The sequence below is a fragment of the Psammomys obesus genome, unplaced genomic scaffold (assembly GCF_907164565.1).
Source record: "Psammomys obesus unplaced genomic scaffold, mPsaObe1.curated_primary_1811, whole genome shotgun sequence".
Lineage (NCBI taxonomy): Eukaryota > Metazoa > Chordata > Mammalia > Rodentia > Muridae > Psammomys > Psammomys obesus.
The window spans coordinates 6,671,917-6,685,565 of record NW_026596046.1 but is presented as its reverse complement, the minus strand read 5'-3'; the positions used below and the strand labels follow the sequence as shown (position 1 = coordinate 6,685,565).

The 13,649-nt window shown below is 47.0% G+C and overlaps 1 protein-coding gene across 3 annotated transcripts in view; it reads right to left on the bottom strand.

The window, feature by feature from the left end:
• The window catches only part of Igf1r (insulin like growth factor 1 receptor), a 275,245-nt gene that overhangs the window by 37,459 nt on the left and 224,137 nt on the right, over positions 1-13,649 (bottom strand). For all 3 annotated transcript variants that reach the window (XM_055623145.1, XM_055623143.1, XM_055623144.1), the window contains exons 6-10: positions 8,596-8,810; positions 6,488-6,614; positions 4,827-5,065; positions 1,763-1,930; positions 1,373-1,577 (exon numbers count right to left, since the gene is read on the bottom strand). In XM_055623145.1, the coding sequence (XP_055479120.1) occupies positions 1,373-1,577; positions 1,763-1,930; positions 4,827-5,065; positions 6,488-6,614; positions 8,596-8,810 (954 nt within the window). The remainder of the gene's footprint in view (positions 1-1,372; positions 1,578-1,762; positions 1,931-4,826; positions 5,066-6,487; positions 6,615-8,595; positions 8,811-13,649) is intronic.

Below are 13,649 nucleotides of genomic sequence, written 5' to 3'. Positions count from 1 at the left end.
TTCCTTCCTTCCTTCCTTCCTTCCTTCCTTCCTTCCTTCCTTCCTTCCTTCCTTCCTTCCTCCTCCCCCCTCTCTTTCTCTCTTTCTCTCTTTCCTTCCTTCCTTCCTTCCTTCCTTCCTTCCTTCCTTCCTTCCTTCCTTCCTTCCTTCCTTCCTTCCTTCCTTTCTTTCTTTCTCTTTCTTTCTTTCACACTCAGCTAGTAAGAGTTCCTATAACCACAAGAATGGCCAGATCTGGAGTGTCCCGGGGAGGCCAGGCAGGAAGTCCTCCCCTACCTCCACCCTGTACTGAGTGTCAGTCAAATCCAGGATTCTTCTAGGCACTGCCAGGGGTTCAGGTTGTGAGTGAGCTTTATTAGTTCTTTTGTTGTTGATACTTGATGCTTGGTAGTATGCATAGCTCAACAGTTTTAAAGAAGAGTATGAAGCCCAGCATGTGCTCTGCCCTGATGAAGGCATCCTTTGCGCTGTCCCATTAGCAGAGCATCATGGCAGAAGTGTGTGTGAGCAGGAGAGAGCACAAGGCAGACAGGAAGTTGGAAGCTTAGTTTTGCTTTTATGATAACATCCGTTTGGAAGTGGTAAACCCTCTTGAGAGCAGTGCCCGTGAACTTTTCCTTTCTTTTAAACAAAATTTAAATATACTTACTTCTCCACCCTGACCCCATCCTCCCAACACCAGCATGAGGGTAGAGGTCAAAGGACTTGTGGGAGTCACTTCTCCCCTTCTACCACGTGGGTTCTGAAGACTGAACTCAGGTGTTTAGGTTTAGGAGTAGGTGCCTTTACCCACTGAGGCATCTCCCTGCTCCCCATCCTTCCATTTGCATTTTCACTTTGCAGAAACTGACGGCCGAACACAGGAATGGAGGGAACGCCTGGGCCAGCATTCCACTCCTGTTATGAAACCCGAGCACACGTGGACACACCAAGCACATGGCTGTGGTCTGAGTCTGGATCCCTTTTGAAATTGACTCTGATACAGCCCCAACTTGCTTCTTTCTGTTGGGTTGAGGGAGTCAACAGAGAGAAGAGGGGAGGGCGGAGATGGATCCAAACCTCAGCTTTTCCCTTTACATGTTTCCTTGAGGACAGTCAAGTGATTTAAGCAGTGCCTCCACCACTGGGTGAAGATGACCCCACCTGCCCGACAGCCCCCCCAAGCCCCCTGTGAGAAAGGCGATGTGGCTGAGGCCCCGGGGCCCTTCCTGCAGGGCCAGCCTTCTGTAGGAGCTCTGCTGGCCACACTAACATCATCTTTTGTTTCCCCCTCTGGGTGGGTTCCGTGTCGTGCCCTACTGTGCCACGGGGAGTAAAGTGATGGGACTCGCTGAACTGCACCAAATATAGCACTTTGAAAGGACACTCTCACCTGGGCACGAAGATGGAGTTATGAAGGAAATTCTCGAAGACTTTCCGGTACTCTGCCTCCTCCTTCTCAGCCTGCTTCTCAGCTTCAGTTTTAGGACAAGCACAGCATGGCCCCTTCTCACCACCACACACTTCCGTCTTGGGGTTCTCTGTCACCTCTTCCACATCAATGGTGCCGTCAGCATACTTTCTGATGGGGATTTTGTCTACGCAGAAGAGAACAGGACGGGGATGAAAGCTGCGCCCAGCGTATTTGTGAGCACTGTGAGTGGGAATGGGGCTGGTCTGAGCTGCCGAGACACAAGCCTGGCACGCACATGACAGGAGCAACACTAGGGTTCAGGTACTCTCAGACAACAGGCAAGGCCTGCCGGCTGCTGGGCCAGCTCACCTTTGGAGCAGTAGTTGTGCCGGTACAGATAGCCATCCTGTGGCTGCCGCTGCCACCTCACAATGTAATAACTCAAGTTCCCATTGGGCAGAGTTGGGGGGTTCCACTTTACAATCAGCTGGGAAGAAGAGTTTGATGCTGACAGGACGTCCAGGGGAATGGAGGGAACTGGAAAGAAGAGCAGAGGACATTTCAGAGAACAGAAAGAAATTTGAGGCGGAGGTTATCAGGAATTCATTGCCAACAAACAGCAAGCCTGACCAGAGTACAAAGACAGCAATGGGCCAACCAGAGCATGAAGTGAGCCCGAGTTTTGTTTTCAAAGATTACTAACTGGGATGGCATCCTTCTCTTCAGAGAGCTTGTTCTCAGATCATCTATGTGCAAACACACATGGCTCAAGGGGCTGGGATGGAAGAGGCTGTGAGATCATAGCTAGGGTTAGAGTGGACTGTAAAAACATCCTGTTAACTCGCTTATGACAACTGCCACTCTCCGGGGTGTCTTAGCAAATGGCAATTTGGGCTGTTTAGTATTTCATCTGTGATTGGAAATTAGAATCTCTAATAAAAATGACAGGGAGCCAAAATGGAAAGTGGAAGTAAGGGCTATTATGTGTGTGGGGCAGCGTGTGCCTGCCCCTGTATGAAAGGGATGGAGAGGTAAGAAGGATGGGGTGACAGATCCTGTAAGTAGGCTTGTGTGGCACGGCGAAGGCCATGACTCTGGAAAGGCAGTGCACAGGAGCCCTGATTTTAAGCAAAGTCCTCTGTTACCAGCAAAAAGGGTTTAGTAATCTAAATCTTACTTATTACTAATGACCAAGCTTAAAAGTAGAATTGACTTATGTAAAAAGGAAAACACCCCAGGACCACTCCCCATTCTCACTGGAGTTCGCACAGCAAAATCAATGCCACAGTCAAAGCATTCCCCCACCTCCAAAACACACACACACACACACACACACACACACACACACACACACACACAGAACCAGGCCCATTCATTTCTGGCAGTTTCCAAAGAAATTGGATCATGGTATGTCACTTAAGCACGAGGTCTAACCAAACTGTTTTTTAAAATCTGAAAAGTGAAAAAAATGGCTTGTGCTGACTAATTTTATGTCAACCTGACAAAACCTATCTGAGAAAAGGAACCTCAAGTGAAAAAATGCCTCAATATCAGCCTATAGACAGGCCTGTAGGACACTTTCTTAATTAATCACTGATGAGGAGAAATCCCAGTGTGGTGGTGCCATCCCAGGGCTGGTGGTACTGGGTTCTGTAAGGAAGCAGGCTTCGAAAGCCACAGCAAGGAAGCCAGTAAGCAGCACTTCTCCCTAGTCCCTGTCTCTACTCGAGTTCCTGTCCTGGCTTCCTTAACGACAGACTGTGATTAGTTATATAAGTCAAATCCTTTCCTCTCCAGGTTGTTCCCAGTCAGACACCACAGTAGTAGAAACTGAACTAACACAGGGCTTTTAGGATATGTGAGATGTTGGAGGCTCTGAAAACCACCAAGGGAAGGCATGATGGGAGGTCAGGACTAATGTTAGCCTTTGCAGAGAAAACATAACCACTTCGTGCCTGGCCACTTAAGGGTTTCCCAAAGTAGGCATTTCTAAAACAGTTCATTACTAGATATTTCAAAGACTGGTTTCCCAGATGAAATGGCAAAGGATGGACTAAGTATGTCACTATGAGCCCCGAGCGCTTATGAAGACAGGGGCCAAAATACAGTTTTTAATATTTAGGAAGAAGAATCATATTTCTTAAGAATCTGCTGTAAGAAGAAGAAATTCCAGCTTTTTTTTTTTTTTTCAAGTCTGCTGCAATGATTCACTGGGAATTGTTACTCCCAAATTTTAAGATGAAAAATGTATTTGGTTGCACTTGAAATTCTACCAAAGCAGCCCACTTGGAAAACTCATTGCTATGAACCCTTAAGGGTCAGTGACATGACTGTGACTGTTTATGAGATCACTAAAGTGGGGTGCATGTAGAAGAAATAGGGGTGCACGAGCTCGAAGTTATTTTTAATATTTTCTCATTTCACCACTTTGTACTAGTGTGGAGTACTTTAACACACAACTCCCTGTGACAGAGTCACAGAAAGTGGTACTAGTGCTGCAGACTATGTGCGTGTCACTCCACAATTCTCTATGGAGAAACCCTAGCCTTCAAGTGCTGGGATTCTGTAAAGCGATTAAGTCATGGGGATAGAGTTTTAATCAACAAAATTGGCATTCTAGCAAAAAGGTGAGAGACCCTGTGTGTGCTCTTTCAAGCACGTGAGAGCACAGCAAATAGATCTCAATGAGCCAAGAAGTCAGCTCACACCAGACACAAATTGCCAATGCTTTGATCTTGGACTTCCCAACATCTGGAATGGTGAGAAATGTGTTTCTTTGCTTTGTAAGCCACTCAGTCTATGGGACTTCAGTTGTAATAACCCAAATGTATTAAGATGGCCATTTCTTTACAATGAAGCATATCTTTCTACCTCTAGTCTTTGTATAAAAATTCACACAAATGTTTGCTTTTACCATTTCTAGGTTTGGAGTTGGGGGACTAGTTTGTAGGCACATGAAGAGAAGATGAGGCGGGATTAGTCAATAGTTGGATATCACAATACCCTAAGCCCATCAGTGTTTCAGCCTTCATTTGCCTGCTGAGAGTGCTGATGGCTACAGAAGAAAGACGGAAAGCCAGCAAGCCACTAAAGGCAGGTGGCGCAGAGGTCAGCACCATTCCACTTCCTAGAAGTCTGCATTGAAACAGAAGAGAATGGCCATAGGTGGCTACCTCCTGGGCATCCAGAAAGACAAACCATTCTACCACCCAGGAGGACACGGCCTTGTTGGCATAGAACAGAGATACATGATTAAGATGGTACCAAGTCTAGAAAAAGGCTCAGGAAAATGTAAGGTGTTAGCAGCGAGAAGAGTGGAACACTGTATTAAGCAGCTACAACAGCTAGCCCTACAGCCATACTGTGCCTGTGTAACTACAGCAAGCGTATAGAAAGTCAGGGGGTGGGTGGGGCCCATCCGGTGTGTGGATACCTGAAGCATTGGTGCGAATGTACAAGATTTCACTTTTGGCCCCACGGATGTGGTCGTTTTCCACCATGGTGAGGGTCACAGCCTTGACATAGACGGCATACTGGGTCCAGGGCTTCAGCCCATGCAGTAAAATGCCAGGCTCCCCCTCCTTGTTGGGAGGTAGGTCCACATCCACCATGTTCCAGCTGTTGGAGCCACAGGCATCCTGCCCATCATATTCGGTAACATTTTTAAAAGGTCTGAAAGACAATCAACGAAGGCCAGAAAATGTTGAAGGGCTCTGGCATCACAGCTCACAAGCACTTTCTCCAGGGGCTGAGCGTGCCGCACTTTCTATAGTGGGAATTCCACATAAAACTCAACAGTTAGATCTCTACACAAGAACAAAATCAAGCATCTGGACTCGGGGGTTCACCAGCTATAAACCACAGAACTGAACGAGCAGCCTCAGAGACAGCACGCTTTATAGACACAGGGACTGAAAATGCTGCGACTAAGACAAGCAGATGCTGATTTTTCTTCTGAACTGGAGCAGTTTTTTTTTTTTTCTTTTTATAAATAAGAAAAAAGCCTAACTGTTTAATGCAAACGTTGGATACTGATGAAGAATAACTTTTGAACAAAACTTTCTCATAGCCCCCCAAAAGTCTAAGATATAAGTTGGTAATAGCTGGTTTTGATGCTTAACTATCTCATAATTATTAAAATATTTTGTTTGCTGAGTGTCTCAGAAAGTGGCATTAGTGAAATCACCAGTGTACTGGCAGCACTTTCACAGTGGGCGGGGCGTCTACATTCATAAGAGGAAAGGGCTGCTGGCCATTGGCTCCTGAAATTATATTGACATGACCTGTGTGTGGTCACAATGGGGTGGGGGGGCTCCCATATAAACAAACACTGAGTGATTCTGAGCTTCCTATTATTTCTAATGGGCTGTAACAGTTCCCAAGGACCCTAGGTCCTTTGCTTCTTGCATCTGGGAAGACGGATGATCACATAGTCTGGGGAACCACCAGGCCACAGGGGGCCAGGTAGGGCAATAGGAGGGGCATTGCAGTTCAGAGAGCTGCAACGTGAAGCACATCATGACTGCATAGGCAGGATGATGCTACCGGTACGGGGAAAGTCTTGGATGACCCAGGAAACTGTTGACACTAAGGTTAGTCCCTTTTCCATTCCTCTTTAATGCTAGAGGGCCCATGACCCGGAGCAAAGTTTCAGTGAGGCCATGCACTCATAAAGTGGCTGGAAGACGATGGCACAGTTCAAGGTAACCTCAGTGAGAGCAATATATCCTATGGGGTATTTCGGGAACAGAGGCTAAAACAGTATTTTAACCAAGTCCATATCTTAAGACTATGACAGTTTGGATGGATCCAATTCTCTTAAAATTTAGCCCTTTTTTCTTTGGATTGAACTTAACCAAACACCAATACCACTTAAACAGTGAAAGGCCTGAAGCTAATACTCTCCCGATTAGCTGTCACAGGTTGGGAAAGTGTAACGTGACAACTAGAGAGGCCACTCTAGTTCATGAGGATGAAGTGGTCAACCTGGCTTGATACTTCACAGGAACCCCAGTGACTCTCTATTCAGCCAAGTCATACTACCACCAACGGCCTGGCCACCCCACCCTCCAGTTCGACGTCATAGAAACTCACGCTTCCTTGTAGTACACCGTGAAGCTGATGAGGTCCCTGTAGTCTGGCGGCCGGTACCGGTGCCATGTGATAATGATGCGGTTCTTCCAGGTGGTGGTGGAGGTGAAACGGAGGACATCACTCTCACCTGGGGCACAGAGGCACACCCATGAGTGACAGAGTTCTGGGCACTACTTCCCTCTTTCCTGAGGCTAGCTGTCCATGCTAAGCTCTGTCTGGATTTTCTAGAAGCTTTCCTATTTCCCATCAAGACTGGAAGCATTTCACTGCGGAGTCCCTACAGGTTCACCTTTCACTTTAGTTCTGTTCACTGCACTGGTCACCTGCCCAGGGAATGGGGCATCAACCTGTAATTATTTCTCAAGCTGTGAGAAGGTCCCCTTTAGTGAACAGGGTGGCCTTACCTTTCAGATCATCCATAGGATGCTGTCGGCTAAAGGGGACCTGGTTAAATGACAGCAAATCTGTATGTGTGGACTGGGAGGACAGACAGCAAGTGCTCTGTAGGTATGGACATCTGCTGTCTTCTGTGCAGCCACCAAAGACTGGTGTAAGACCTCAAGTAAGCTGCAAACTGAAACTTTTCTTCATCTGAACATGGCATCAAACTAGGCGCTACAGGACCTCTTTAGAGTGTTCTAACAGGAATAAGACTAGGTGGGCACTGACCTGGGTAAGCCTTGTGCTCTGTGGGAGGGGCACCCTGGCAGTGAGGTATGGTGAGTTGCTGAGCCTGTCTTGATTTTAGCACTACATCTAACTGCAGAGGTGGGGAACTGATCGTCTACATTTTGCAGACACCCAAACCTCACCATCCAGTTGTCCTCAGCCCCCAAACTGCCTGAGTCCTACTGTCACACTAATGAGCAGAAGGCAAGATTGAGAACAACAAAACACTGAGAAGTCTCCTGGGCAAAATGCACCCAGCAGAAACCCGAAGGGCACTGCAGGTCCTGCGTAAGTGTCACTCTGAGGGAAAACCCTGATGGTGCTTCCAAAGGAAAATAAATGGCTGCTGCATTCCTGACCTGGCAGGTCAGGCTGGCTGCTTCTAAGGGAGAAGCACTTTGAAATGCTCTGATCACAGGCACTGGCTATGGTCTTCATGGGGAACAGTGTAGGGGCCTCTGCAGGAAGGCACAGTGCTGGCTATGTACACACTTCCCATCTCTGCCTCACTACTCTTCTCACAATGCCTCCTGGGTCCAGATGGTATCAGGTAAGTCTGGATACTTAAGAGACAAGGCTAGCCCTCTCTGTGAGTGCATGAGTACATCTGACTACCCATTGGTCATATGACTTATTTTCTTGCTAATGCCCCAAAGCCAAAGACAGAGCCAAATAGAACTTTAGCATTTTTTTGTTTCCTTAAAACAGTGTCTTACAATATAGCCCTAGCTGCCCTCAAACTAACAATCCTCCTGCCTCAGCCTGTTAAAGTGCTGAGGTTATAGGAGTGCACCACCATACCTGGAAGAACCGTGGCACTTCAGGGCACTTTCCCATACAGGGCTAGAGGAGAAAGTCTGACATTCCAGGCCCAGGACCACATTTGGAGAGGGGCTGGGCCAACAGGTTGAACTCTAGTGTATGAGATCTTAAAGTGAAAACTTTATCTTCAGGATGTCATTATTATATTATCCAAAATGTGAAAAGCATTATGGACTCAGGGCTCACTTCTTTTTCTTGGGGTATAGGACAGAGAGGAGGAACAAGTGAGGACCAGGAAACCTGATGTCCACTGAAGTGTTGGAGTAGAGTATCTACCTTGAGCCTTCTGCAGCAGGGAGAGAAAGGCAGAGCTGGCCTGTTCATTGGGCTGGAGTGGACTGGCTCTTTGACAAACACTGTTTGCTCATCCTGAGAAGATACTTAACTGTGCATGCACCTACTCTAATGTTTAATACCCTCAGAAAGAAGCTGAGGAAAATCTATCAGTCTGATTGTATCAGGCATCTGCCCACTACTAACTGTGAAGACATATGCAGAAGCCAGATGTTCTTGAAGGGGGCTTTACTGCCCAAAGTGAAACAAAGGGCCCACCCATGAATGCCAAAGACAGTTATTCTGACTGTGATGACCACAGAGGTTTGAAGGCTGCTACTCACAGGAAGCTCGCTCTCCGTTGTTCCTGGTGTTTATATCTCCTTTGCTCTGGCGTCCCTTTGTTCCTGTCACTTCCTCCATGCGGTAAATTTCAGACACACACAGCTTGGGATTGAAAGCAAAATACATCTTGCCTGACCTGATGGTCAGGTTCCGGTGGTTCCAGTCCCACAGCTGCTGCAAGTTCTGGTTGTCCAGGACATAGAAGGAATAGTTCCTGGAAGCACAGAAGTCCACATTAGCATCCCATCAAGCCCATGGCCTCCGCCAGTGACACAGAGCCTCTCTGCAGCATATGGGGCTCCATACCAGGAAGGGGTTTGCCTACTGGGGCTATGTAAAAGCAGACAGTCGCCATGAAAACTGGGAAAAAGATGAGCCAAGGACAATGTTTTGAGATCGATAGGACACTAATTAATTTTATGACCTCTATTACCGACACACAAAGCTTCTCCCACCGAAGGATGTTTCCTGATTCATTCCCTAGAAATGCCTTTGGTTATTTTTCTCAGAGCCAGGTATGTACAATGTGCTTAAAATCAGCCTACAGGAGAACAGACATGCTCCGCTACTCAACTGGAACAGCTTACATACTAGCAGCAAAGACTGCCATTATCCCTGGGAATAAATCCTACCCATGCCCAATCAGCAGTGCATGATGGGGTGGGAGACAGCCTGGCTGCTCCCTCTTCCACATTTGCCTCTCACTGCAAGGAGCCTTCATTTCAGTCCCTGAAAGTACGGAAAAGGAAAATACCCAGTAAGTGTTTTCCCCGGGCTCTCCCATTAAGATAGTAGGATGCGGTGTCTAACACAATGGCTTTCTTTACAGATGTATTACATACACAGCTTGTTTCCAGTGGCCCCCTACCCCTAGGGCTTCTGCTGCAGAGGTCCAGAGTGGGTCAGGAATCGGGATTTTCTAACAGGTGATGCTGATATACCAGTCCTGGGCCTACCCAGAGGCTGGGAATGGCCCTGTTCCCAAGGCCCAACTTCCACTAGAGGGAAGATGTGAGCACAGCCAAAAGGGAGACAGCTATGTTTGGCTACCCTAGTATCAGTGAGCCCATGTAGGGGAGGTGGGGGGAGGGAGCAAGAACTCTACTTAGGTGTCTGCAGCAGGATCCTGCAGTAGGCCTGTTTCTGCCCAACCTGTGGCCGACCTCTAGGCGGCGTGTCAGTAGCTGGTCCTCGGTTAAGTGAGAGGGAGGTCTGTTCCCCACAGGCCGTGAGTTGTTCCTTCCTCCCTGTTGCTTTCCCATCCGTAGTTCCCTCTGTTCCTCCTGGAGGTTTTCTCAAAGCTATTCTTAAGATCGACCCCACAGACCCAACAAACAAGAAAGCTTTCCCTGCAGAGCCACGAGTAGCCAAGCCAGAGAAAGCCCGAAAGCCCTGCTCTGCCCAAAAGGCTGTGTCCAGGAGGTACTACTGAGGATCTTCACCCAAATCACAACCACTAACTAGTGAGTCTACCCTCAACATGACCTTCACAGACTCAGGTATGAGTTACAGCTGAAATGCTGTCAAGTAGCCCTGGCCACTTCCTGGAGAACTCATCCAGGAGTTCAGAGGTGAAGATCCAGGGCCAGAAAAGCCATGAACTCACATCACAAGCCACAGGCGCTCTCACTCTTAAAGACAGGAGTAATAAGGTAGAGTATGAATTCTCATTGGCTTCAAGAGTCCCCAGAGCCAGTGAGGTGGCTATATGGGCACGGGTGCTTATAGCACAAGTCTGGTGACCTGGATCCACGTGAAGGAAGATGGAACACGAACTCCACAAGGTTGTCCTCTGACTTCCGCAGCTCAAGGGAAACCTATACAGTCAAACTGAAGCCCCATCCTCCTCAAGTACTTCAATACACACTGTGCACCTGCACGGTGGAGTCTGTACGTGCAGGGACTCAATGAACCGGCAGGGCTTTGGTGAGAAAGTGCTCCCCTACCGTGCCCGTGTCTTGGAATAAACCTAAGACACTGAGGGATGTACTCCAGATTGTAACACACAAGGCTAAGTCTTGGGACACCTGTTGGTCAAAACTGCCCCCTATGGGATCCATCAATGTTCACTCTTATTGATGGTGGGGGTGGTCAGGATAGTCAGAAAACTGATGGTGGAAAGGACCAGTCCCATCATGAGTACCTCCTAACCCAAGGGATATTTTTAGACTGCAGGCTCATCACTGACTTCACTAGTCTGGCTGCTCCCAGGTCTGAGAGTCCCAGGAGACAAAAATCTCCTGCTAGTGAAGACACCTCCAAGCCGGATGCAAGGGCCAATTAATCAGGTCAAACTTCCCTCTCAATCTAGGCCGAGGCCTCTCAGTAAACTAATTTCACTAGCAGGAAACAGACCTACACCGAAAATACCTTCCTTATGAACAAAACACTCTTCTCCCCAGGGAAGAAGCATGAATTAGAAACTAGGAACTTGACAAATGAATGGCAGGCGCATAGAAATTCAGGGTATTTGACTAATAACTTTGAAAAGCTAGATTATCTTTTTACAGTAAACACAAACTTTCTCTCTTTAAACAATGTTGAGAAGGCTGGGAGCAGAATACCAAATAAAAACCCAGGCATTGTGGAGCACACAGAAGGTAAGGAAAAATAAAAACCTTCACCAAAATAATAATCAAACTGCTCTGGAGTGCCTGTCAACTCGACACTTGCTTTGCAAGCCCGGAGTGAGGCCTGCTTCCCCAAGATCCTTCTACAACCAGGTGAGAGAGAATTAAGAGATGATCCTAGGCAGGAAATTTGTCTGCACACCTTCAAACCACTACTGTGCTAGAAAGGTCATTGTTTTCTACAGCAAATGCCTAGTTAAGGGAACCACTCAGTAAATGTGACTCCATAAATTGTTGCTAACTAACCTCACTACCTTTTACATACCTACTGGGGTGGTTGTTCACCAACTTGGGGGCACGGTCACATCATAACCACGTAGCCTACGCTTGGCTCTGCTCCGTGGCAACCACTTCTAGGCCAGCAGCACCACCTCCCTTTTGAGTGCTTCAGAGCTGAGTGGCACCCAGAAGACTGGCAGGGACAGGATGTAGAACATTCCATGTGAGAAATGAGAATCAGGCCTGATCATCCTCTCCACTGCTTTTGAAGTACCAACTCTGAGTGCTTTACTTGGCTTCTCTAGGGTCGTTTGTCAGCTGCCCATTGGGAGTGTCTTTTCTGGTCTCCTCTGGCCCTGTGGCCAACTTGATGAATCTGATGCACTAAATATAAAAGGATGCTGTGAGCTTTGAATCGCCTCACAAAGGTATGGGATGACCCGTGCTACTCTCTGAAGCGTCAATGTCCCCCAGAACAAAGCCACAGAAAACAGACAAGTCCTGCACCTTGATACACCGAGCTGAGCTTGGGTCTTCAACCTACACAGGATCCCCCTTTCAAGCCCTTGCCCACATACTAGAAGACAATCTGCAAATGCACATACAATCAGTGCTCAATCCTGCTCATTTCTGCAGAGACAACACTACTGCCCATTGACAGCTGTCTCTAGAGGGCATCAGAAGCCAGCACACCGAACCTCTCACCAGCACAGCCGTTTACAACATCACTCTACCAATCTGTAGATTATTGGTTCACTTCAAGTCCAAAGTCAACAGCATCTACATAGACGAAGTGAGTACAGAAATAAACACCCAGGCAGGACTAAACCAAGTACCACATAGATCCAAAGAAAAGGCTGTTTATTGCTGAGTGCTTTTTAAAAATAGCTTTGCTGAGGTATAATTTACCTCCTAAAATTATACCCATTATAAACATACAGCTCCATGGGCTTCAATAAATTCATACAGATGTCCAACCATCATCCTGTCACCCTGATTAAGAACATCTGCATCAGGCCAAAGGTGCCCTGTTCTCTTCCCACCCCAGGCAACTCCCCTGCCTGTCCACCCATGTTGCTACATGTACCATGATCCAATTCTTTTGGTGTTGGCTAGTATATGTGTATTTTGTGATTATCCATTTATTCTCTGATGAACCCTCAGATTATACCCTGTGCGCTATTTTGGGAGAATTATTATGAAAAATGTTGCTTTGAGCATTCACACATGAGATTTGAATGTGCATGTTTTTGTATCTCTAGGTACAGCCTAGCATTGCCAGGCAACATGATTAATTGTATGTATTTTTAAAGTCCTAAGTAAGTGCTAAAATGTGGTTATGTTAGGGTCTAGTCCCGGAGCTGCAAGAGGCATTACAAAATATACTTAGCTTGCAAAGTCAAACGGAGCAGGGCAGAGATGCATAAAATGTAAGAACTCCAACTTTTGTCACCTGCCACCTTCCTGTATTTTTGCTATTTTCAAGACACCAATCCTTGGCAGTACCAAAGAACTTGAACTTTTAACTTATTTCATTGTCCTCTCACCAAGGTTGTCTAAAGTAGACCATTTTCCAGATAATGGAAATATTTTCTCTCTTATTCAGGGAAAATGCTCTCACCAGCCCCCCTGTCCCACAAAAAAAGCACCTGGCTTCCCTTCTTCATTCCTTCCTACTACCGCCATGTATAGCCAGAGATCAGGGTGGCAGGCATTCATGCGCTACAGGTTAAGTGCTCTATCACTGCACCACACCACCACTTTTGAGAAAACCCTTGCTCTCCTTTGTGAGTCTGCATGTGTGTATACAGATGTGTATGCCTTTAGACACAGGTGAAAGCCACAGAATGACACTGGGCATCTTCCTGTTACTCTCTGCCTCACTGCCCTGAGACAGGCTTCCTCATAGAACCTGACACTCACTGAGGTTTAGGTTAGGCAAGTCAGCTGACCAGCAAGTTCTTGGGATCTGCTCAGAAGGCCAAGAACGACCACAGTGTTTTCTGGACAGCTGAGGGTGAACGGTACCTTCATGGAGGAATGCTCTTCTTTTTATCAAAACAGAGTGCCCTCCCAAACAAAACGGAAGCATTTATGTCGTTCTCACTAGCCATATGAGAAGCTCAAGAAACAGATTCTTTCAAGAATGAGTTGAGGCAAGAATGCTTAAAAATATAAAATCGGAAGTGGCCTGGGGATATTCA